General features: G+C 46.1%; 1 protein-coding gene across 2 annotated transcripts in view; it reads left to right on the top strand.

The window, feature by feature from the left end:
- LOC138498038 (microtubule-actin cross-linking factor 1, isoforms 6/7-like) overlaps positions 1-24898 on the top strand; it is a 530795-nt gene that overhangs the window by 372797 nt on the left and 133100 nt on the right. For both annotated transcript variants that reach the window (XM_069621876.1, XM_069621877.1), the window contains exons 27-31: positions 9752-9911; positions 15150-15347; positions 16985-17110; positions 18642-18785; positions 20705-20893. In XM_069621876.1, coding sequence (XP_069477977.1) covers positions 9752-9911; positions 15150-15347; positions 16985-17110; positions 18642-18785; positions 20705-20893 — 817 coding nt within the window. The remainder of the gene's footprint in view (positions 1-9751; positions 9912-15149; positions 15348-16984; positions 17111-18641; positions 18786-20704; positions 20894-24898) is intronic.

The following is a 24898-nucleotide window of genomic DNA, read 5'->3' as shown; positions in this document are numbered from 1 at the left end:
TATTAGCACAGCCACCATGGTGGTAGGGTGGAAAAATTAAATAAAACTGTATACAGACAGGGACAAATCAGTGAACTGAACAATCGGAGAATTTAAAAAGAAGGACCACTCCTATTAACTCAATACAGTCAAAGAATCACCAAAGGAATGCAAACCTATCCAGGAAAAAAGCCGGGGGTATACTCATGTACCCAAAAACGTATAAAGCTCCTCATCAAGGTTGTGACCATTTGGGAACTTGGTGTCAAAATCCAAAATAAATCTGGTCTCCACCTGTCTGGGCTTTAACACACGGTCTCCACCCCTAGGGTGGATGGGAATGTGTGCCACTGCGAAAAATGTAAGCAGAGTAAGGTCATTCTTATGTTCTTGCATAAAATGCTTGGCCATAGGGTATGCGGGATCTGAATTTTTAATTGCCCTAAGGTGCTGCAATATCCTAAGTTTAAGCTTGCATGTGGTACTCCCGACATACCATTTCATGCAGGGACACGAAAGAGCATAGACCACAAAAGCAGTATCACAGTTCATTGAGTACTTGATGAGCTGATTGCATTGGGTGACCGGATGTAAAAAGGATTTTTCGCAGTGGCATGGGCACAGGCCTTACATTTAAAACATTTGGTAAAGGCTATGGGGGAGACCGTGAGTGAATTAGTGAGATGAGAGTTAGTGTTAATGGGTGACAGGAAACTGGAAACTAATTTGTCTCTGGGTGAGGGCACTCGCTTGTATGTGATGGTTGGACGTTTGGAAAGCAGAGGGCACTGATCTTTATCCACGAGGAAAACACGCCAGTTTCGTTCAATGATTTTACGGACATAATTGGAGGCATTATCGAATGTAACAATAAGTCTGGGTTCATTATCGATGGCAGTCCTATCAGGATTAATGCCGTACAGTAGGTGATCCCTGCATAATCCGTGTGCCTTTGTGTAGGCCTGTTCTCTAGTTCTGCGCTCAAAGCCTTGTTTGACAAAATCTAGAGCTGCCAGGGCACAGTGATGGTCAAAGGATGCTAGATCTGTGCAATTCCTACGGTATCTGATGAATTCACCATATGGAATACTACGTTTGCATGACGTAGGATGGCAACTAGTTGCATGCAAAGGTAGTCCGGTGTTTGAAGGTTTTTTGTGTAGTGCTGTGTGAAAGCCAGATCTTTCAAGGGTCACAACTACATCAAGATAAACAATTTCAATGGTACTGTGGCATTCTGTGAAGCGCAGATTGGACATGTTGGTATTGATATGTTTCACAAATGATTGCCACTCGGCTTCAGTGCCCTTCCATATGACAAAAACATTGTCGATATATCGCCACCAGGCGACAATTTGTGTAGCAAAGCTGGATGCGAGCAGATCACTAAGAAAAGTGGCCGCCCACCACCCCATGATCAGGTTTGCCTAAGATGGAGGATGGAGCAAAGGTACTGCCCATGGCAGTACCCCTTACCTGGCACAAAAAAGAACCCTCGAACAGAAAGACATTGTGGCAGAGGGACTCCCAGGAACCCCCTTGTTAATTTGCATATTTCAGTAACTTTGGGTCTCACCCTAAGTTACTAGGGGAATCCAGACGTGGACCCCTTGCTCACTATTCTTAGAGAGGCACAGATCCACCCTACTGCTGAGGTCCAACCAGACCGAAACACGTGTCTGGGGTTTCTGTTGGTATTCTTGTTCAGGGGAGAATTGCCTAGCATTTCGGTGCTGGACTGCCCCAGGGCAGGACAAAGACTGATATGTTTGGGATATTTCTTCTCTGTGAAAGATAGTGAGCTAGGAACTCTGGGTAAGTCTCTCGTAACCAGGACTAATGTCTGGCAGAGGGACTCCCAGGACACCCCTTGTTAATTTGCATGGTCAGGCAAAAGGACAACATTTCAAGGATCATGGAACTATGACTGTGGAAATTCAATGAGCGTATATCAAGGAAGTATTTGCTAGCTCCCATTCCAACTTGATGGTCAATGGAGGTATAAAGGGAGACAACATCAAGGGTAGCTAGGAGGAGACCATCCTCCCAGGGTGTATTAGAGATGTGTTGCAAAAAGTCCTTGGTATCCCGCAAATAAGAGGGCAAAACTGAAACAAGAGGAAATAAAGTTTCATCAATAAACTGGGCCAGGTGCTCAAGGAGGGAACCACATAGAGTAACAATAGGTCTACCTGGTGGATGAAAAAGAGATTTGTGCGTTTTGGGTAAGAAATAAATAGTGGGTATAGTGTAGCAGGAGGGAACAAGAAATTTAACAATGTCATCATCAATGAGGCCAATATCCACCCATTTGGTACAAAGATTTTTAAGTTCAGACTGCATGTCGCCAAAGTGATTTTTGGACAATTGGGCATAACACAGTCGATCCTTGAGTTGACGATTGGCCTCCGCAACGTAGCGTATTCGATCTTGAACTACAATGTTCGACCCCTTATGGGCCGGTTTGATGACAATGTTCGATAAACTTTGTAGTTCGCCAATGGCCATAAATTGGGAAGTGGTGAGATTATGTTTATTCTTGATGGTACTCCTCCGTAATTTTCTAAAGTCACTGATACACAAATCATAAAATGCTTCAATACATCCACCAACAGGAAACTGTGGATTAAATTTAGATTCAACCTTAAATTTGGTATGTACATCCCAGTCAGGGTTGATGTCAAAGTCAGCAAGATAAGCATTGGAGGGATCAAAATCAGAATCTTCGAGACAGGCCAGATCCATGAGGGATGGAATATCAGAGATCAAAAGATTGGTATGGCCCGTGCGAGGTGTCGAGGGCTTTTTCATGGTGGGATTCAAGGAGAAGAATTTCTTGAGTTTAATCTTGCAGACAAATTTGTCTAGCTCAAGACGTGCCTGGACGTAGTCAAAGTCCTTAGTAGGGCAAAAGTTCAGGCCCAATGAAAGAACTGAGGTTTGGGCTTTGGTGAGGACATGGGAGGACAAATTAATGATTTGACACAGCTTCATGTTGTCGATGGTTATTTTTTGGCCCCAAAGCGCGTTGATCTGCTCTCTTGGCATGCTTCTGAGCCATTTCCCACGCCGGCCTCGCCGAGTTGTTTTCCTCCTCGCGATTTCTGTCCCTTTCCTCTTCCTCTTCCCCTGCCTCGGCCCTTGCCGCGTTGTTTTTGATTCTTCCCGTCCTGGCCTAACAACTGCATCTCATCTAAAAAAATTTGTCTGATAGAAGGTTCATCATTCTCAGAAACTGAGACGTCTTATTCAGAAGAGACAGAACCAGGATCACCCCCCAACAGTAGGCTGGATAGCAGGATTTTTTCGTAATGAATCAAATCTTCTAGCAAAAGTAAAAATCCTGCCTGTTTCATAATCGATGTTGTCCCTAATAAACTTACGATGTTTTCGTTGCTTGATATCATCTTCATACATGAGCAAAGCTTCATTAATTTTAGTGCGTAATTGTTTCCCCTCTTCAGAAGGAGGCATTTTGTTGAGTTCGATTTCCTTTTTTGCAAGTTCTTCCAAAGCCCTTGCTCGATCTTATTTGGCATATTTGACCAAAATAGCGAGGAAATATGCAGAACAGCCTTTACTGGCTTCTCCCCACTCCTGGAGCATGCCAGGATCTTGGTCCTCGAAGGAGGGCATTGTCAGAATTCGTAGTCCTCTCGGTATACGTCCAATGTCCAAATAGTTTTGTAGAGAGTGTTCCTCCCACCATTTAGAAATGTCCTTCCTGCGTAGCTTTTCAATATCTTTGAGCAGGGTTATTTTGGGATTAAGGCTTACATTATTCTTCTTTGCCCCAATAGTCGGTAGAGAAGTGGGCATCACTTGGGATTCACTGAAAAGATCCCTGGCCTGTACAAGCCGAGCTGCTGCCCAGGCATCCTGCATGTTTGAAATGATGGGAACTGTATATAGTTAGATGTTACTTGTGGTCAGAATGGTGTCCTAGCAACTCTACTAAGGCTTCCATTAATATGCCCCTATTACTTTGAAATCTTTCTCGTTTTTTGCTGTCTGCAGTAATAGGAGAAAAGTATTTTCCTGAGTTGGGATATAAGGGTTATGAGCAAAAACCTACAAACCGCAATCAATGCCTTGCATGCTTGCAAGTTAAAAATTAAACAAAATGCTGATCACATGAGGTGGCAGATCCCGTGTTATCAAGTGGGGGAAAAGGTTTGGTTATCTGCAAAGCACTTGAGGTTAAAGGGAAAGAATATGTTCTGTCCTCGGTATTTTGGTCAGTGTAAAATGGACACAGTGATTCACCCAGTGGTGTAAGGTTGAATCTGTGCAAGGAGTTAAAGGTTCATCGGTCATTTCATTTAAGTTTGTTGAAACCTTTCAACAGGGGAATTTTGTTCAATTTCACTCTGTCCTCAGTAGTCCTGGGAGGGAATTCTGAGGAATATGCAGTTAAGGCAATTTCAGATTCTCGCAGGAGTTGCTGGAGATTGCAGTACTTAGTGCCTCGCCAATGACACCCAACTCATTTCAGGCTTCCCTCAGACACCTCCTCTCCTTCCCTCATCCCTGATTGCATAATCGCCATTCAAAATTGGTGTGCCGCCAACGATCTTAGTCTAAATGCCAAGAAGACGGAGATCCTCCTCATTGGTACACCTTCACCATCCTTTCCCCTCACTCTCTGGCCAGCCTCCCTTGGTCACCTCCTGCCCCTACCTGTGAGGCTAAAAATCTCGGGGTCATCTTCAACTCCACACTTTCCTTCTCTGCACACATCTCTGACGTCTCTAAAAAGTCAAACCTCCTACTGCACCTCCTTAGAGGTACTCTGCCTTTCCTCTCCTTCCCCCAGAGGCTCACGGTCTCCTAAGCTCTGGTTCTCTCTAGGCTGGACTACTGCAACAGCCTCTTTCTTAATCTAGCTGCCTCCACTCTTCGCCCCTTACAACTAATCCAGAACATGACTGCAAGACTTACCCTTGGCCTCAAGCCCTGGGATCGTATCTCTCCAGCTCTGGAATCCCTTCATTGGCTCCCAGTGAGTGCAAGGATTACTTTTAAAACCCTCTGTATTGTCTACAAGGCTTGCTGGGGCCTGGGTCCAAAATACCGTCAACTATCCCTCCGTAAATACCTCCCCTCTCGAGCCCTTCACTCCTGTACGTCTAACTCCCTCAGGGTCAGTCGTTTTTCCAAGAAACGAGCTGGCCGTAGATCTCTGTCTTCGACGGGGCCTCCCTCTGGAACAATCTTCTGGCCACCTTGAAACTTGAGGAGAGCCATCTCTGGTTTTGGAAGCACCTCAAGACATTCATCTTCGCTTCTGCCTTTGCCCCCCTTCTTCCCTGCTGATCTGCTTTCTCTGATCGGCACCATGCTCCTGGCCACCCTTTGTCCTTCGGGCCCAGGTATCTGCTCACCCACCTGCACTGCCTCTGAGCCAGCCCCTGCACTAGGATCTGTATCTGTACCCATACAATCCCCCACCTTTCTTCTGCACTTATCAGTTATACCCTATCTGACAAATGATGCACTTGACTCTGTATTTATTTTATTTATTGCATTTATTTATTTACTGCACTTATTTATTCTGTTCTCTTCTTTGTGCCGCACTTTCCACTCCCCCCCCTTCTTCGCACTTTCCACCTTACCCCCTTTCCTTGCACTTGCGCGTTCTTAATGTCACTGGGGCTAGAAAGATTGCTGTTTTTATTCTCCCTTTGCTTGGTCGCACTCTGAAACACTTGTGTATGAGCGTGATATAAATAAAATATATCATATTGGATTGGATTGGATTGGAATGGATTTGGTCCTGAAGGGAGATCCTGGGAATCCATCTTGGATTCCAGGGATCTCTCAGAAAGTTTCCAAACAAACCTAATACTGGGTTAGAGCCTTGCAAGGGGTTGCTGTCAGGTCTTGCAGGCGAAAACTAGTAGCGCATAAGGTGGGGTAATATTTCCTTCAGAAAAGGTTTAGGTGATTGTTAAGATGGATTGTCAGAATCAGCCCTATGGACGAATTCTGAAAGGCATCCCTATTACGGTGAACAGGAAAAGGCACTACTGTCTAGCCAAACTCGATCGGGGTAGTGTGACTAACCAGCAAGGCTTATACTACACAGCGACTCGGGGTCAGTAATCGTTGTCTCAGTGCTAGTTGGTGGGTCTGAAGTACTGGGCGAAGCGTCTCGGACGATGTTAGCGACTGCGGCATGACAACCGTCAGCAGTGCAGTCGGTTGCAGCTTAAGGAGCTCGACTGGTTCGAAAATGCCATTTAAGGCGGACACTGGTTGATGCTTGTTGTTGCACTCCTCCTAGCTTCTTCACTGGGCTCATGTCATCCTTTAAAGTTGGATGACCCAAAGCTGAGGAGAGTGTTGCAGGCAACTGTCTTGTCCTTGGTTTGGTTCAGCGACTCTCTGGCGCTTCCCACCTAGGAAGCTTGCTTGCAGAGCCTAGCAGGGCACACTGTGTGCCGGCTGGGTACCGGTTCTGGAGCTGCTGGAAGGTCCTGTGGATGCAGTATCTCTCTCTGTTCCTTGGGAGAGGTTTAGGGGAGGGATTTTGCTTCCCTCTTTGGAAATCCTGACCTTCCTTCACTGGTTACTCCCTGCAAAGTCTACAGATGATCTCCCCAAAACAGGGGCTGAGCCCTCTTTTAAAGATAAATGGGCCACAGTGATTAGTGTAGGCTAAGACTTCCTTAATGAACCAATCCTGGGTCCCCACCAACAATCTCCTGTATGCCTTAGGTCATAAACAGAGTGCTTTGCAACAGAAAAGGTAAAGGGGTGAAAACTAAGTCCCACCCAACTTCCTGTCTGTTGTGGATCACTAGGTCTCTCTGGTTAATTGAATTCTCTGTGGTTCCCGATTAAAGTGGCAGGTGTCCCTTGAAGCTGCAGAGAGACCAGACTTTCTGTCTCCATCAATCCACATACTCGTACCTTCTGAATGGGGTGACCCTCTGGGGATGGCTGCTCTAAACATGCAGTCCCAGACATGACACTTCACTTCCCTTGATACTGAGGGGTGGGAGCTGGCTTCAGGTTGACGCAGTCAAATCAAAGGTTGTTCAGATTTTCCTGTCCTTAGTTAGTCCTGCGACCAGGCCTCCCATCGGCCTGCTTGAACTAACTCTGATTAGTATGTCAAGCTGCCACCAGCAGCTAACAAAGGGCAGGGCAGATCCATAGAGCCTTTGTTAGTTAGGCTAGCCATGGCAGGATCAAGGTTTTGCCCTCCCCTTCTGAGATGCCTTTATGTACTCTTGGATGCCATATTTCATCTAATTTTGACGGTGGACGGCGCCTGTAGACTGTGTCCACCCAGAGTACACAGGTCTAGGTGTATGTCGTGCGGTAAGCATAGGAAAATGTGTGCGGATTAGCCACACATTTTCCGGAGGTTTATTTACCATCATTCAATTTAATTTAAAATGTCAAAAAAGCCCAGGCGAGCTCGCACCCACCGTGCAGATCGTTGAATTCCTCACAGGTGTAGATGTCACTTTCAGTGTCCCCTTTTTTTGGGTCCAGCTAGTCTGCAGTTCTGTTGTATGGCAAGACTGTTTCCTGAGACTGGACAGCTGGATGACCTAGGTACAACCGAAAAAAAAAAAAAGTCCGACTGCACTGTCGACAAGCTCAGAGGACCCCAGGATTCTAGCTTGCGTCCCCTTCAAGCCCACCAATGGTAAGGATCTGCACCATTCAAACGAACAGGGGCTGTCCAATCATGGACAGCCTCTGGCCACCACATCTGCCTAGCAACGGACACGCTTTGGCCTGGATTTGGAATGGGACCAGACACTGCACACACCAGGGGAAAATCTCAGGGCACAGCCATATTAGAGTATATTGTACTCTAAGTCATTAAGTGGTAACATTCCAAAGTGCATGGACAAGTAAAAGAAACATGGTAGAAAAAGATCTGCTGCCACCAGCCCATCCTGGACACATCTTGCAAGCAACCACAAAGTTAAAGGGACACAAAGTATCCCTACCGCACCTCGCAGTAAGGTGAAATGTGCAGTGAAAAATCAAGAATTCCACGATGGGGAGTCCTCCTGCACTGATAGCCACAGGGACTAACAGTGCACATAAAACCAATGAGCTCAGCAAAGAAGTCTAGAAGTAAAAAGTCTTGGCTTGGCACCAGAAGTCAGGACCGGTATAAAACTTCAGCAAAAAGTTGGTTTTCCATAGATGTCTATGGAGGGAAAACAGCAAAAAGAAAATCTTTCCTAACAATAGTTTGCAAATATTACATAGGATGGTTGTTGTCCTTCTTTAGCATGGGCATTCTGACATGAGAATCCTTCACACGCCAACGTGGAGGAAGGAACTTGGAGTCATTCTGAAGTGGAGCCTGGTGGTGGTTTAACTGTAAGGAGATTCTAAGCGGCCTGTAATCAAGTGATTTGATCAAGCAGGACCATGTTTTCAAATTTTCTTTAGGACACCATCAAGGAGGGCCTTAAGAAGTTTGGTCCTGATAGAAAATGCCTGAAGGTGTTTGAATGTACAATGTGCAACAACCAGAATAAACCAGTCAATTGATGTCTGGAGATTTCTTCAATTTCACCCTTTAAGTGTCTCTGTTAATATCGTCTGAAACATGTATTTAAGCAATAATTCTGCATTCCAAGAGCTATTAGCAGGTGGTTATCACCTTCGACCGAAGAGATGTTACAGCTTGGCAATGGCCCGAAGATGGAGGGGATGGGAGACACTATTCGTATTGGAACATTTTGTCCAATGACAGTAAAATGTAATGTTTGGAAGGAGGAAAGACCAAGGAAGAAAATTGGAATGCTGGGACAAGAGGCCTATAGCACCCATTATTGCCCCCTGTCACCGCATTTTCTGCAATGGAACTGCAAATTTTCAGTGTACTAATGCTAGAGTTTCTTTTGTTTGTTTTTTTCACCACAAGTACATTACAGTGGTTAGTAGAAGTATGAGATTATTTTTAAATTACTAGTACTGTACTATTATCTGAAAACAAACAAGGTGATGGCTGGAAGCTTAGAATTAATCTTAACTTCTGGCATCGCTCTGGGAAACCCTCCAGACCATTTTTCTTCACCTGCCAAGCCATTACAGAAAAGGGAAAGACCATATGCAAATCATGCTTGGTGCCACCCCGGTTTGCTTTAATGGCATGGCAGACGAAGAAAGATGGTCTGGAGGGTTGCTCAGAGCAATTGCCAGAGGTTTAAGTATAATTCGAAACCTTCCAGCCATCACCTCTTTGTTTTTGCTTTATCACCCTGAGTGGGACGGGTATGCCCAGATGTGGGTCCCGTGTCTTCTGGGCCTAGAGACCCAAGCTACTCCCAAGCTACTCCTCACTGATGATGCCAAAACATGTCTGGGGATGCTTGTGGTCTCGTGCAGAAGGGATGTGACTAAGCAGTTTGGGCTGGACTGCCCCTTTGAGGGTGGGACCAAGTCTGATTTGCATATGGTCTTTCCCCGTTCTGTAATGGCTTGGCAGGTGAAGAAAAGTGGTCTGGAGGGTTGCCCAGAGCAATTACCAGTGGCTTAAGATCAATTCTAAACCTTCCAGCCATAATCTTTGTTATTTATATTATCTGAAAACACCAACACTTTGTACAGGTGTGATCAGCTTCAGTAACATTTTAGAATGTAATTATACCTGTTACTGCAGTACCCACTCAAATGTAATGTACATTTTGTGGATGAAGTCTGAGGGAGGGGCTCAATGCCGAATACGTCATTTCTTTTTGAGCAAACCATTTCTCTTGATTGCACTAAAATCCTAATTCATTGGTTTCAGGCAGCACAAGTTGGAAGAAGCCCTGCTATTCTCTGGCAAGTTTACGGATGCTCTGCAGGCCCTCATGGACTGGCTCTACGGGGCTGAGCCACAGCTGTCTGAAGAGATGCTTGTGGGAGGCGATCGGGATATGGTGAATGACCTCCTGGATAAACATAAGGTGAGCATCTTACCCTGGTCTGCAACATGAAGCCCTGTGTACTAATGTGTGATTATTGTGTGTCCCCCCTGTGTACTTATTAGAAAGGGACCCTTTTATTCATTTATAATTGTGTATAGGTCATGTGTGCTAATGCAAGAGGGATACTTTACTTCCAGTCTGAACTATTGTCAGGAACATTTTATGTCTGCTGTTTTCTCTTCATAGAGTCCTATGGAACCCCTGCAACCCCCTCCAAAATTTTTGCTAATGTTTTAAAACTTTCCTGACTTTTGGAGACAAGTGAAGCCTTTTTACAATGCTTGCCTTGCTAAGCTCATCTATTGTGGTGGCGCCGGTCAGTCCCTATGGCTATCAGGGCAGGAGAACACTGTTCCCCCATTGTGGAATTCTTTGTTAATTTTGCACTGACCCTTCACCTTATAGGGAGGTGTGGTAGGGATACTTTGTGTCCCTATAACATTGTCTTTTGTAACTTTGTGGTTACTTGCATGGTGTGACCAAGATGGGCTGGTGGCAGCAGATCTTTTTCTCCCATGTTTATTTTATTTGACTCGTGTACTTTTGCATTTTACTGCTTTATGACTTAGAGTACCATACACTCTAAAATGGAGGTGCCACAAGATTATTTACTATCCTCTGGGCATCTTGTATTTTGGCTTTCTTCCTGCCCTATCCAGCTCGGTTTGCTATATATTTTTTAGCCCTTTCCAGGGAAAGTTCCAAAGCAGCGATTTGGATGTGAGGCTGGAAGTGGGGGCTGAGCCTGTCTGGTCCCAGTCCACATCCATGGCCAAGTGTGTCTGCTGTTGTCTAGCAGATGTCCTAGTGTGGGCAGTCCTTGCCAGGTTGAATGGCGATATCCATTATCATTGTTGGGCTTGGGGGCAACTCCAGGTAAAATTCTGGATAAAAGTAGGACATTTGCAGCCATTCATCAGATCTTTTGTAGAGCCAAGACCCCTAAGAAGAGGAGCATCCTGCTGAGGACCTGGATCTTGTTGTTGAAGCCAACCAGCATTGTTTTCTTCAACAATACCCTGCAAAGCCTGGCTCCTTTCCTAATCTCCAGAAGGCCTTCATTGATGCTCCGACTCCTAGACCCATGGGTACAACCAGTCTCAACCCCTGCTTGAGGATCCTGCCCTTGGAGGCCTTCAGAAGTGTCTTGGAACCATCCAGTGGGCTACCTTGCTGCCACGGTCACCGTCCCGAGTTTAGACTTGGGACACTGCAGACCTTTATCTTGTGAAACAAGGTACCTCATCCTGAATTTGCAGCTCTACAGCTTGAAGAGGGCCATTGGCAGTTTCTTTGTTTCCACCACATTGGTAGTCTTCTGCCATTTGCTTCAAGTGGTCATCGCTGCTCTCTGCCTGTATCCTGTCCTGGGGGTCCTATGTGGTCTTGGTAAATGTGGTGTTTTTTTCTTCATGGTGCCAGGGTCGTTCAGCTGTCTAGTCTCAGGAAGCAGTCTTGCCAGAGTGTTGAATTGCCAACTTGCCGAATGCAAAAACCTGACACCAAAAGTGATCTCTGCACCTTCGACCCCTGGACTGTCTTCATCAGAACCAAGACACGCAACAATGAGGCCCAGAGATTCAGGAACAACCAAGCAGGACCCTATGTGATTCAGAGCACAGGTGGTGTACCCTGTACCTCCATAGATTTTAACGGGCATGAAATTGGGGTCTGCAGGCCATTCTTATCCAAAGCCAGCTGTATCATTCTCGGCAAAGCATTGATACTTTCAAAATTGGATTATTGTAATGCCCTATATCTAGGTGCCAACAAGTATATTTTAGACAAAATCCAAATCCTACAGAATAACGCTTTAAGAACTGCACTGAATATACCCAACAGAGAACTGTTATGACTGCTTCTCAGTCGTTAGGATATAAAAGGATACGCTGCCAGATTGATTGGTACTCAGTTATTTTATTGTGATCTTCAGTTACATCAGCTGTCATCAAGTCTATGAGGAGTTTAAGAGGAAATCATGAGGGAGGGATTAGCCTTTATTCTCTTGAGTCCCAACGGTGCCTTTGAAACGCACATACAAAAGACTTACTTTTGTCCACAGGACAGTGGTGACAACATCTTGTCTTACATGTAGTGGGTGCTCTCCTCTAAACATGTTGAAAGCTCTAAGCACAGTACTGCAAACGTCAATGTTGACAGACCCACTTCGTCATTGCTGAGCAATCGGCCTGCACCTCTCGGGGTTCTATTTGATCGCCATGTCTGTCAGCCACACAGACACACAGCGTGGAACACTACTCTCCTGCCCTGCAATGGCTCCCACCACCCAGGCTCACATAGCTCAACTGCCTGGGTTAGAACCCATTCATACACAAACACTGCAAGCATACCGCACACATTCCACAAGTGACATCACAACATACATACAGTATGCAGAGGAAGGAAGGCAAGAACATATATCAGAACTTAGACGAGAACACCATTGGCTGAAGATAAATGACAGATTTATGCTCAAAACAGTCTCACTTACCTTTAAGTGCCTAAACAATGCAGCACCCCCATACCTAACGGAGAGAATAGTTAGAAAAACCTCCATATTGTTCCCAGTATCTGTAGCCTTTGCCTTACTGCTGAAAGGCTATTTGAAAACGGTGTAAAGCTGCCCTTCCCACCCACAACTTCTTAAAATGCTGCTAAAACAACTCTCATTACTTTAGCACCTTAAAACTTATAATCCCTTTTGGTCAACAATTTTATTTTCCCCGAAGTGTACTGCCTCTGTAATTCTTGCTCTGTAATTCTTGCTGAAGTCTATCTAGATTGTTTGTGGTGTAAGGAACTCATGGTGGCAACAGTAAAGACCGACACAAGCAATCACAGTTCAAGGGTGTTTATTAAAGTGTATATGCGGGTTGGAAAAACGCCTAATCTACACCTAAATCTAAGATGGGAGCAAGTTACGACCATCAAATAATAATAACACAGTCCTAGTGGTGTCTTGTGAAATAAAAGGGGCCTATACTAAGAAACACCAATTGCCAATCCTTACAACTAAATACAAAATAATGTAGGATAATATATCACAAGAAAGAAAGTGTTCACAAATGATAAGTCAGGATGTGGTAGCCGGGGGTCTCCCTTCCCCATGTTTTGAGCACGGGACAAAGTGGGACTCCTGAGCACAGCACACACTCGAGCCTCACCAGCATGAGATGACAGTTCCGCTTCTCAAATATCAGGACCTTCGGTGGTTAAGTCTCTTTTCTACAAAAAGTCTCTTGCCTCCAAGGACTTGATGTTTTCCCAAATAATAAACAAAAGTTCCTCTGTCGGGTTCACTACAGCTTTCCTCAAATCAACTTTGCTTATGTCATTCACAAATCTTAATGTCTTTTTAAACAGTTCACTGTGGACATCCCTCTGTCGGGTTCACCTTTGTCAAAACACTGTTCATTGGGACTTTAGGCTTTGCCCCTTTCCATCGGCATCCCTCCGTCGGGTTCACTCTTGCCAACTTTTGCCAATAATCCAGTTACTTCTACATTCTTATGATGTTGGATTCACTTCCCTTAGCTTTACAATCATATGCCGGTCAAAGACTTTCGACTGTACAGAGGATTTTGTTAGAAGACCCCTGTATGACCATTTGACCCCTTTCTTGCACCTTTCTCGCGCCTTTTCCGAGGCCTTCTGGTAACGGTAGTTTCAACAATAGGGTAGACGCCCCGAGTTTCTCCAGTGAGCACCCATGTGGTGCCGGACTCCCCTTTAGCTGGTTTTCCGCTCTCAAATTAACAGTTCTTTGTACTTTCCTTTAATTAGCCATTTGTTACTTTTGATCAAAACTCGACTCATTGGCTGTGATGAACCGCTTGGCTTTTCTTGTCTCTGGAGTTAAGGCCGGTATCACAGTGGCAAGCGTTTCTCCCCTGCTTGGCTATCAGCACAGGAGGGCCCTGTGTGCCATTGACATCTGCTGCAACACACCTTGGCTATTGTTTGTGGTCTTACAATTCCTTCTCTGGAGGCTTTGTTGGTCTGGGTCGCAAAGGGCAAGGTTGCTTCTCTCCGTGTCACCCTTTCGGTTCTTGCCATCTTTCTCCTCCTCTTGAACCTCCGTACTTGGATAGCTGTGTTGTTGTGCTGTCTACCTTGCTCGTATTGTGGTCTTGTGCTCCACCTTTTATCCCTGTGGGGAAGGGAAAGGGCTGTTGGGTGTGTGTAATTCTGGTCAGTTGCCTGACTTTGCCTGACCCTTGTGTTGGGACATGCCAGGTAAATGGCTCTGGTGTTAGTCCGTCGTCTTTAGTGGTTTGCGAAAGTGTTTGTGTTGGAAAAAGCAGGGGTAGAGTGTTTGAGCATCCTACGTGGTAGGTTGGGGAAAATGTGTTCTAAGAAGGGGGATACTGCGTCTCACCTATCGGTGTCCTACTTCCACTCCCCGTGGACCACCCATCCAGGTTATCCTCCCTCACTGGTCCACCCCCAGGAATTGGATCCAATAGCGATGGCTGTATCCTGGCCATCTGGGTAACAGATCTGCAGGGACTATTTGGGGAGACACCTTCAGGTTTCTCACAGTGGTCTCTGGTTGTGTTTTAGAATTGCCAACCCCTCCACTCTCCCCACCAGTGGAACCTTCATCAACTATGATGTGCAAATTTGAATATCCACAATACTGAGTCACCAAGAATGAGGAATTCTGTGGCTTTGTTGTTTTGCCGTGAGGGATCCTGTGTGGCTATTTTAACTATGTTTTAATGTCTCGTTCCCTTCTCTTCTCTCATTTTAGTATAGAGGTACAGACTATCTTAATTGACACTTATTATTTGCTTTATTCATGCGGTTTCTTGACTTTGTGTATTGTGCTTACTGAAGTACTTGTGCAACTGATATAATTAGATACATGTAACAAAACAAACGTGTGTATTTTTCGGTTTACCAGTGTGGTGTATTTTCTGTGGATAATTGTGGTGTCATTGTACGTTTGTGTCAGCACGCATTGCCTTCCCGGAGTTAAGCCAAAGTTCCCTGCCACTCTAGCTTTGTCACAGAGGTTTACGCTTTCTTTTTGGCTGGGTGCTCTGCCCATCTTTAGTGTTGGTGGCTGTACAGTCTTGCATGGGGGTTGTACAAAAACTCCCCTAACAGTATTGCATTTTTTTTGGGGACTTGCATTCCAATCTGATCAGACAGGAGTTGACGCTACCTAAATTCCACTAACTGCTATGCACTCTGTTTCATCCCATGTTTCAGGTGTTCCAGAAGGAGCTGGGAAAACGCGCCAGTTGCATTAAGACCCTGAAGCGGTCCGTGAGAGACCTGACCCGCGGCAGCATAAGTGCGGACTCCCAGTGGCTGCAGAAGCAGATGGAGGAGCTGAACCACCGCTGGGAGCTGGTGTGCAAGCTGTCAGTTAGCAAGCAGGCACGCCTCGAAGCCTCGCTGTCACAGGTGAGCGAGCGCAGGGTTCATCAGTGAAACCAGATGAAGCGCTTGCCATCCCGAATGGGAGCTTGTAGCGGGTCAATGTGGGTGTCCCGGGGGGCATGGACCACACTATCACAGCTAAGAGCACAGAGTGGTGAGACTGCAAGAAGGCTTGAGACCTCTCTCTCTCATGAAAGAGAGCAGAGAGGGGGTCCGTGTGGGTGTCTCAGGTCTAGATTATAAATTAGGAGGAAATGTGAATAATTGCGGGTACCTCGTTGGCCATAGTCTTAATTATTGCAGGTAAGAGTACAGAGTGGTACTGCGCTAGCACAAGAGCGCTAGAGACCTTGCTATCTAGAATGAGAGCAGAGCGCGCCTCAGTGTGGTTATTCTACGGCCAAAGGCCTCACTCAGCCAGGTTACTGCACATAATTGTGCAATAGACACTGCTATCGTGAATGAGAGCAGAGAGCAGACCAGTGTGGGTATCCCACAGCCAAAGGCCTCACTCTGCAGACCACACAGAATGGTGCAAGAGTGCTAGAGACTCTGCTTTCCATGATTGAGGGGAGAACGCGCATCAGTGTGGGTATACCAAGGCCAAAGGCCTCACTCTGGCAGGTAACCGCACAGAATGGCACCAGAGAGCTAGAGACTGTATCATGAATGAGAACAGAGAGCGGATCAGTGTGGTTATCCTACAGCCAAAGGCCTCACTGTGGCAGGTACCTGCAGAGAATGGCGCAGTGGACTCTGCTTTTGTGAATGAGAGCAGAGGGCGGATCAGTGTCGGGGCCAGTGTATAAAATGTGGATCGTAGGTAGTGTTCTCACTCGCTAGCTCTGTGCCCTTATCTAGGATAGAGAGACCTCGTTGTGACGCCAGAACACGGAGCTGGTGAGCCATTGTGGGTGCTGCAGAAGGGAAGGATTTGCTGTTGGAGGAGAGAGCAGGCCAGTGGTTGGCTCGCATGAGGCTTTGCTGTTTAGCTGAAAGTACAGAATTGCTCCATAGGGGTGTCTCCAGGCTTTTCTACAACCAATGAGTGGGACAAAGGGAGTATCTCCATTCTGGAGGCTTCATCACAAGTGAGATCAGACAATGGGTCAGTGTATCTCTCATGGCCGAAGGCTTCGCAGAGAATGGGTCATCTGGGGTGTCTCAGTGCCGAGGGCTTCGCTATCATGGGAAAGGGTTGGGTCAACCTGGCAGGCATCTCGGGGGCCAGAGGCTGCGCTACCACAGGTGAGAGCAGTGGGTGAGCCTCTGACTGTCTCACGGCCAACTTTCGCACCGTCACAGGTTCTTACGTGGTCCTTAATGGATGGGGCTCTCCTGAGGTGCTGATAAAAACAAGGTGTTAAGTTATATATTGCCCCTAATAATGATTCCCTTTTCCCTGATGGCCTTTCAGGCTTTCTGTGGATCTTCAGACTTTGTGACAAGGTGTCGGTTCCATATCTCAGTTACAATGAACTTTAGAATATTTCTCTTCCCATGTCCGTCACTGATATAAGGAAGTAGTCTGTTTTCTGAGGTTCTTAGAAATTTCCATCCCGTTCTTATGAATAAGTGTTATGATTTGCTGAGGCTCACAGTTGGGTATTTTTCTTCTTCGCTCCAAGATTTTTATGGTCACCCCGTTTTTGTTCTTTCAGGCAGAGGAGTTTCACAACCTGGTGCATTCGTTTCTCGAGCGCCTGACGGAGTCCGAGAGGACGCTGAAGTATGGGGTGATCCCTGAAGAAGAGGCTGCTCTTCAGGAATGCCAGAAACAGCAACAGGTGAGCAATGACCATAGCATGGGTCGGTGTCCTTGTTTAACGTTGTATGGTTGCAGCGGTGGGCTACTGTTGTAAATGGCACTGACCAAGCCCCATTCCTGCTAGTAAACATGTTCCAGAAGTATGAGGACCGCTCTACAAAGGGGCTGGTGCCCACCCAGGAGGGTCTTCTCTGACCAAGAGGCGCAATAGAAGCCCCAGACAGTCATTGTGTGCCTTGTTGAGCACCTTCAGTGAGGTGCAGGGTTGATGCTGGGCCTCTCGAGGCACATATAGTACTAGTCCAGGCCTGGTTTACCCTTACCAGCCTAGGCTGAAACCCCAAGTGTTTCAGCATTTGCCCAACGTACAGGATTCCTTCTCCTGGAATGAAAAAAGCCAAACAAGCTATTTTATGGGATAGTGTTAGTGTTTGGGGTTGCTTTTCTTTTTTAGGGCCAGTTTCGACTGAGCAGCTGTGTAACCTAGTTATACATGTTAATATTTCAATTCAATCTCCTATAGTAATTCCTAAGAAAGGAGGTGACCTGTTTACAGTGCCCTGTGCCACATAAGCTCCATTTCCATGCACTGACCACCACAGCCCAGAAGTAGTCCATTCTCTCACTTAAGTACCTGAACCTCAAGGTGCTACTAGGTCAAATGACTTCCTTGATTCGCCAGTGTTCTTCCTTAAAAATGGACTTTACGAATTGTGTGTACACATCAAATTAAATTGAATGGGCATTTTAACACCTTGACTAATTCGACTACATCCGAACGCCATTCATACCTGGTCAACTAGATAACAATGTGGACATCTGAGTGGTGCAGGTTTAACATGTATATCTGTTAACCTCTCATCCTATCTTTCACTGGACCTCAGGTGGACCTTCCCAGCCTACACCACCTGCTTTCAAGCCCATCCTTCTGAACCACACAGGCTACTTACCCAATTCAGTGTTTTTTTCTGATGGGGTCTCTGTGACACTAGACCCAATAGTTTTATAAAATGTATTTATGTTATTCTTTTTAACTGTGTTCCAATTTTGCTTTATACAAAACTGGACATGTCATTGACATGCCATGGTGAAATGTGTTTGGCCTAAAATGTCATTTCTGGTGCGCTTCATTGTTTTGCATGATTACATTACCTTATTAGTCTTCTTTTGTGCTGCTCGTGTCATTAAGGTGTGTTCATTTTTAAGCAAACATGCTTCGACTTATTTGGCAGATAGGAACTGCCATGGTCCAGCCAGTCTAGCTCCCTTCGCTCGCTTGCTGTAAAACTGGAAATCCTACTTATTTTCAAACTTGGTCTTTGCTCTTCTTTGACATTTACCCCCTTGTAGTTTTCTGAGTGCTTTTTATTCTGTTAAAATGGGTCTGTTTCAGAGGGTGTCCACAGCGCGCTTTCTGCCGCCGGGTTCCTCCTGTGTAATGTCCCCCGAGGGCTCCAAGCAGCCTCAGCTCCAGGTCTTTCTTTCAGATTCTTCATGCACTGCTCATTTTCTGTGGTTATTTTTTTATCTCAATTTATTGGTCACATTAGGAGCTAATGAAGACCATGCAGTGTCAGCAGCTGGCACTGGAGTGCATCCTGTCTCTGGGGGAAGAGATCCTCTCCGGCTGCCACCCAGACTCCATCATCACCATAAAATCCTGGATCAACGTGAGCAGCAGCCGCTATCAGGAGGTGAGTACAGGAGGTGACCTGTCCATTCTTGCATTCACTTACCTCCTATCTTCCCACTCATGGCCTTCTGTCCCTTCAAGCCAACCAGTGCTCTCCTCTGTAACCTCTTGTCCTGTCTGGGATCTGAAAACCAGCCCAGTTCTCACAACTCACAGGGAACCCTTCTGCTCCTTCGATTCCTCTACTCTGCTGATTGGTCTGCTGCACTGAAACCCATCTTCCATGTCCAAAGAAACCCACATTTCTTTAATCTCTCCCTTGGGCTGTTTCCTCTCGTCACATCTCCCCCTTCCTTAATCTACTACTCTTCCCTAACCAGCTACTCCGTTTACTCCCTCTGCGTCAATATTGGAAATACATGACCGTCATACGGAAGCACTCCTTCCACTCACACCTACACGAGCAATGGGAGAACTCTTCCCCTTCCCCAATTAATCTCAAACATTGTGTTAATGCTCTTAACAAACATATGGCTTGTAAATGATTTGGAGGAACCTGCCTCCGCTGCACTGCTTCTCTGGCACAGCAAGTGCACATTTATAGTGTTTGCCTTGTACTGCCACTAAAATGCAATCTGCAATTTTTGCTGCCTGATCTGAAGAGGGCTTTTAAGATAAAAGTATCTCCTTTCGTTTAGTATAATTGATAGCTAAAAAGTTAAGGGTGACTTTCTACAAACACTCTTGTTTTAAGAGTACAATATTATTTTACAGACTTAAAAATACTTCAGAAAGGAATGAGTATTGCTTCTTTGAAGTAAATGATCCTCACTTGAATATCTTACCTAGAGCGCGCTGCCCCAGCTACTCCTACCCACTCAACCAGTTTGGAAAATAGTCTTCACGTGTTGCTAATTTCAAAACTTCCAGTCCACTTCCTCCTTGCATCCTTTCCAAGCCTATCCTCACTACCAGCACCAGACCCCATTGCTCACGCTAATGAGCCTCTCGCCTGTTCTGTCATCTGCCCGGTGTTTGTATCCCGCCTTTCCTAGAGTTTGCTACTATCTGTTCCCAGTGTAACATGCACCATTCTAGCATATCTTAAAGGTTAATATCAGTCAGTAATTCATAGGGTCACCTCTGTCCCCCTTCTTAAATATCGGATTTACCATCAATCACTTCCAGGAAGGGGGCTTAGGTCCCTGTGACGTATTAATGGTCATTGAAAAGACTAAACGTATCGGATGGAATGAGAGGTGTGCGCAGTATAAGAACAGTATCTCAGTTCCATCAGTCACACAGGCCTCTATGGTGTGTTTTTGCAGACAGGTAATTGTCAAACTTGTTCCATTGCAGAGTCCCGTGACGGCATAAGATTGTGTAGTAGCATAATTACAGCACCTACTTTCAGTTTTAGCTTGTGGGGAAGCTATCATCCTACAGCATTTCACTCTTTAGAGACTGAAACGTTGAGGCGGTAATTAAATGTTCATTGACACTGGAACTGCTGTGCCCTAGTGTGAAGAGAAGTGGGGGTGGAAGCAGTAACTTCTGAATGTTTGCGATAGTGGAAGGTGACCATGTAGAACAGTCTCATTCTGTTTGTTTAAATGGTCACTGTTGTTGAACTTGGAGCACTTTGCCATTTATTTGGTCAGCAGAGGGTAACCTAACATTGATGCATTGCATCCGTATGTTGAAAGGATAACTGTTGTTGAGTGGCGCTGCACTTTGCCTTTTGGACAGCAGAGGGCAACCTAACACTGATAAATTGCATCAGATGAGTATGGAAGTGTGTATGTGTGTGTATGCATATATATATATTTTTTTTTTTTTTTCCATCGTAACAATTGATGCAAGTTCCAAAATGTCTTACACTTGTTGCAGTCGATTCTTTCCGATCTGGAGCTGTATGCATCCACACAGACGCAGCAAGCAGCCGCATGGCTACCTCTTAACTCTGAGTCAATTTTTCAGGTGCTAACGTGGGCCCAACAACAGGGGGAGCGCATCCAGTCTCATAGCCTTTCACTAGCCACTGAACGAGAGGAGATAGCCCGGCTCTTAGACTGGATCACTGCTGCAGAGGAATCTCTGAGTCTGCGGGATCAGGAGCCCCTGCCGGAGAAGATGGAGCCACTTGAGGAGCTCGTCTCCCAGCACACAGTGAGTACAAATATTAATATTTTACGTTGGGTGCAACAAATGTATTCAGGAGTCCTGACTCATGGCTACTGAATGGATAATTTTAACATTTACAACTCTATTTGCCAAACAACTAATGGTGCAACAGTGTCACATGGTTGCCTTCCAAAGGGCCTACAAAGCACATTACCACTGAACTGTAGGAGGAAAAGGTTAGCACAAATATCACATTTCACAATGGCTTGTCTCTGCATCTTTAAAAGGTAAAGAAAATGTTGCAAATGTTCCAATAGAAATGACTATGGGTTGAATGAAGTTTTGAATTGAAACCTAGGAATACTCATTTGTGGTCCAAAACTCACAAGGAACTAATTTCCAAGAATATGGCATCTGAGTTAGTAATTGCCTCCCAGGGACATCTTACTGGGTCTGTGGCTTTCTAAATATTACTGAAGAGCTGTAGACCTCATGCAGAGGCAGAGGGAGAAGGCTGCTGATATAGACGAGTGGAAAAGGGGTTTCCATCAGTTTTCTTACACTCTTCTCCCAAGTGCAGCAAAATGTTACTGGTCAGGGGGCTACTTAATCTGACTGTCTCCATTACCACCTGCTTTGGGAGATAGTACGCAGGGGCTCCACTGCAGGTTGATGGCAGGTAATGAAAGAAGGGCCAGTTGGAAAATGCCGGAAGAACCTGAGTCAAAGCAATGTCAGCCAAAGCAATGTGGTGGGGGGCAGCTCTTTCCTAGAGCAATGTGGTGGTTGCGGCTCCTCCCTAGAGCAATGTGGTGGTTGCGGCTCCTCCCTAGAGCAATGTGGTGGGGAGCGGCGCCTTCCTAGAGCAATGTGGTGGGGAGCGGCACCTTCCTAGACCGCTGCTTTCTTTTCACAGGAGCCAGTGATTTTACATTGTCAACGTTTGGGTCTGGCTAGCCCACTCATCCCGGGTGGAGCAGATCTGCAGGATATAACAAGGTGCAGCCGCTGCTCAAGAAGATATTGCATGTCATGTCGCTTTTGCTTTTCAGGGAGCATTTCAAAGAAGGTTGCCATCATCTACCTAAAGTATCCAGACTGCATTTATCTGTGCAGTGGATGTGTCCATCGAATAATGTCCAGCCCTTTGTTAGTGTTAAGATGTTTTTTTAATCAAAATCAGCCCTGTGGGTGGGTTTTGGGTGACTAAGGCCGAACCGTATTATTGTGAACAGGGAACACTGAGATTTTCGCCAAACCCAATCAAGGAGGCTAGCAGAGTGGCACAGCTTCGTCTCAGGAGGGATGTGTGATGCGTCTAGGGCTTTAACGAGTCCACACAGAGCAACACCAATAATCCAGGTTAGACAGATGAGTACAAAATTATTTGTTAGGCCTTTAAAATGCTAAGCAAGTAAAACGTCTGGTCGCATATTGTGACAGGGTTACTATAAATAAGATGTATACATTCACCCATAGGAGTAGAAAGAAAGCATATACTTCAATAACCAGTGAATGACGGGTAAGAACTAATATCCATGAAATTCAGTAGGGATACCTTGGAGTAACCACAAAACAGTTCCCCTAATCAGTTCAACCTTAAGATGATTTGGGGCCTTGTGCCCTAAAGACATTAGGTTCCAAAGTTATACTTTTCCGGTAGGTTTAGTAAGAGATTTGGACAATGCCTGTGGTTAGGATTCAAAAGTCAAAAAGTCACTAGGATAGGCCTAGGAAGGGATGCTTGACCAGGCCTCCACTGACCAAAGTAGGGAAACAATAGTTTAGGGACAGGACTTTATGCCCATGTAACCCTATGGAGGTAGAGGGTGGGGGATCAGTATATTAACCCACCATGATTGTGATTTCTCCAGAGATCTCTGCTGAGGTTCTCGAATCTGTGCGGAGCAGGTGACCTCAGGAGCAAAGAAGACCGATTGCAGAGGGAGTCACCATGGTCAGGTGGCAGCAGGCGATCTTGAATGGATGAACAAAGTAGCTTGCACAGCACAGATGCAAGAAGGCTGAAAATGCAGGATCAGGTGACTTGTAGCACAAGCTCAAGATCCTCCAAGTTCCATAGATGCACTCAGAATGGTAATGGCTGCAGCGAGGTAGTCCAGGAGATGGATGGTAAATTCACTGGGTGGTTCAGGCACACTTCCAAAGGCTCTGAAGGGCTGGATCCTTGAGCAGGGTTCCAGACGTGTCGTTTCCATCAGTCCAGGGATCAAAGCATCAATGAGGGTCTTCTTGAGATCAGGCAGAGGAGGAGGGCTTCACTGGAACCGCACTAGAATTGATATTAGTCAGCTGCAAAGATCATCCTCAGGTAATCAGGGTCTGCACTACTTCATAGGGGTCTTGGCTCCAAGGATGATTTGCCGAATGGCTATAGGAGTCTTCCTTATTATAGAAGATTTGGACTGGTCGACCAATGGCCCCCAAATCCGGGCTTGCACACAGACCAGCAGCTAGGGGCATGGTCATCTTGGAGTGCCATCCACTCTTAATAGCATTTGCAGTAAAAAGTGCACGAGAAGAAGGCTCAACACACAGTAGGAACATATTGGCTTCCACATGCCCATTCTGGACACATTGCACTTATAACCAAACAGCAACAAAAGAAATTCTTTTATGGATGCAATGATGTGTGCAGTTTTAAAAATTCAAGAAATCACTAGGAGAGACAGTGTCTCCCAGTACTGATGGCCCTATGGACTGATCAGTTTCCCCATACAAATGTGCAAAAAGAGGTGCGGGGGCACACAGGCCCCATCCCCACCCAGAGCCACCCCGCCTGCAAGATTATTAAAGCATAGGCGGGTCAAGATAATCGTCCAGAAACGCCTGCAGCGGGCGGAGAAAAACATATCCAGAGGCTGGGCGAAGCCCGGGGAAGCAGCAGGTGGAGAGAGGAGCAAACAACATAGAGGGAAGCGGACCCTGTCGCGCCGGGGACCCGCGGCAAACGGAAGGCACACGCGGAGACGACCGCACGGTGCCAGCTCAGAAGAACAGATAAAGACTGGGCGAAGAAGGGTATACAGGGGACGAGAGCCAGTGTATACTGAGAAATATCGACTACAAGCTAATTCACGCAAATAACCCGTGAAACGGGACGCTACCCACCCTGTAGGCCAGGGAGGCTAGTGGCGCAAAGATAACTACTAAGGCACATCAGAGTGCACTAAAGAAGGGACTGCACGAAGCAAAACTAAGGCAAAAAATCCAGCACAGTAAGCTCCCCCAGCAGAGAAAGAGGGCGCACAACAACCCATAGGACAGTTAAAACCCACAGCGGGGAAGCCCAGGAACTGAACTCAAGACATTCAGAAACTGATAGTGCCGGGCAGGGGGAAAAAACCCAGACCCACCGACTACCAAGCAGCAGAGAAGAGGGCTCCACCGAGATAATGTCAAATCGGAAAACAGAGGGAAAATCTAATAGAAGCCTACACAAAAACACCTGGAAACAAACAACCTGTTCCACCTAACACAGCAATGGCTACCTCAAGCACAACACAACAAGTGGGAAACACAAATGAAGGACCGATCCTAGAAGCAATAGCTGCCTTGAAAGCGTCCCTCGAAGTCAAAATGGACACAGCGATAGGCGCCCTCACGGCATCCTTAGAAAATAAATTGGGCACCGTCATGGTAGATGAGGGTCTCCTCCGCCAGGATGCTAGAAATATGACAGACAGGGTAACAACAACGGAACAGCAAGTGCAGCAAAACACCACAGCTGTTGCTGTCACACAAACACAAATGTCGGAGGTGATACAGAAGATCAAGATCCTCGAACAAAGGGCGTAAGACGCGGAAAGGAAGGGCACGAAGGAATAATATTCGCATAGTCGGGCATCCGGAAGGCGAAGAAAGCAGAGATCCCACAGAATATGTCGAAACCATGCTGCTCCAAGAGATCGGGGCTGGAACACTGTCCCAGGGTTTCGCGGTGGAGGGGGCCCACAGAGCACTGACTAGAAGACCTCAGCCAGGTGCCCCCGAGAGCGATGATCGCCAGGATCATGAATTTCAACGACA

Source organism: Ambystoma mexicanum, chromosome 5q (genome assembly GCF_040938575.1).
Source record: "Ambystoma mexicanum isolate Mex_15411 chromosome 5q, UKY_AmexF1_1, whole genome shotgun sequence".
Lineage (NCBI taxonomy): Eukaryota > Metazoa > Chordata > Amphibia > Caudata > Ambystomatidae > Ambystoma > Ambystoma mexicanum.
This window is presented reverse-complemented; position numbering and strand designations above follow the sequence as displayed.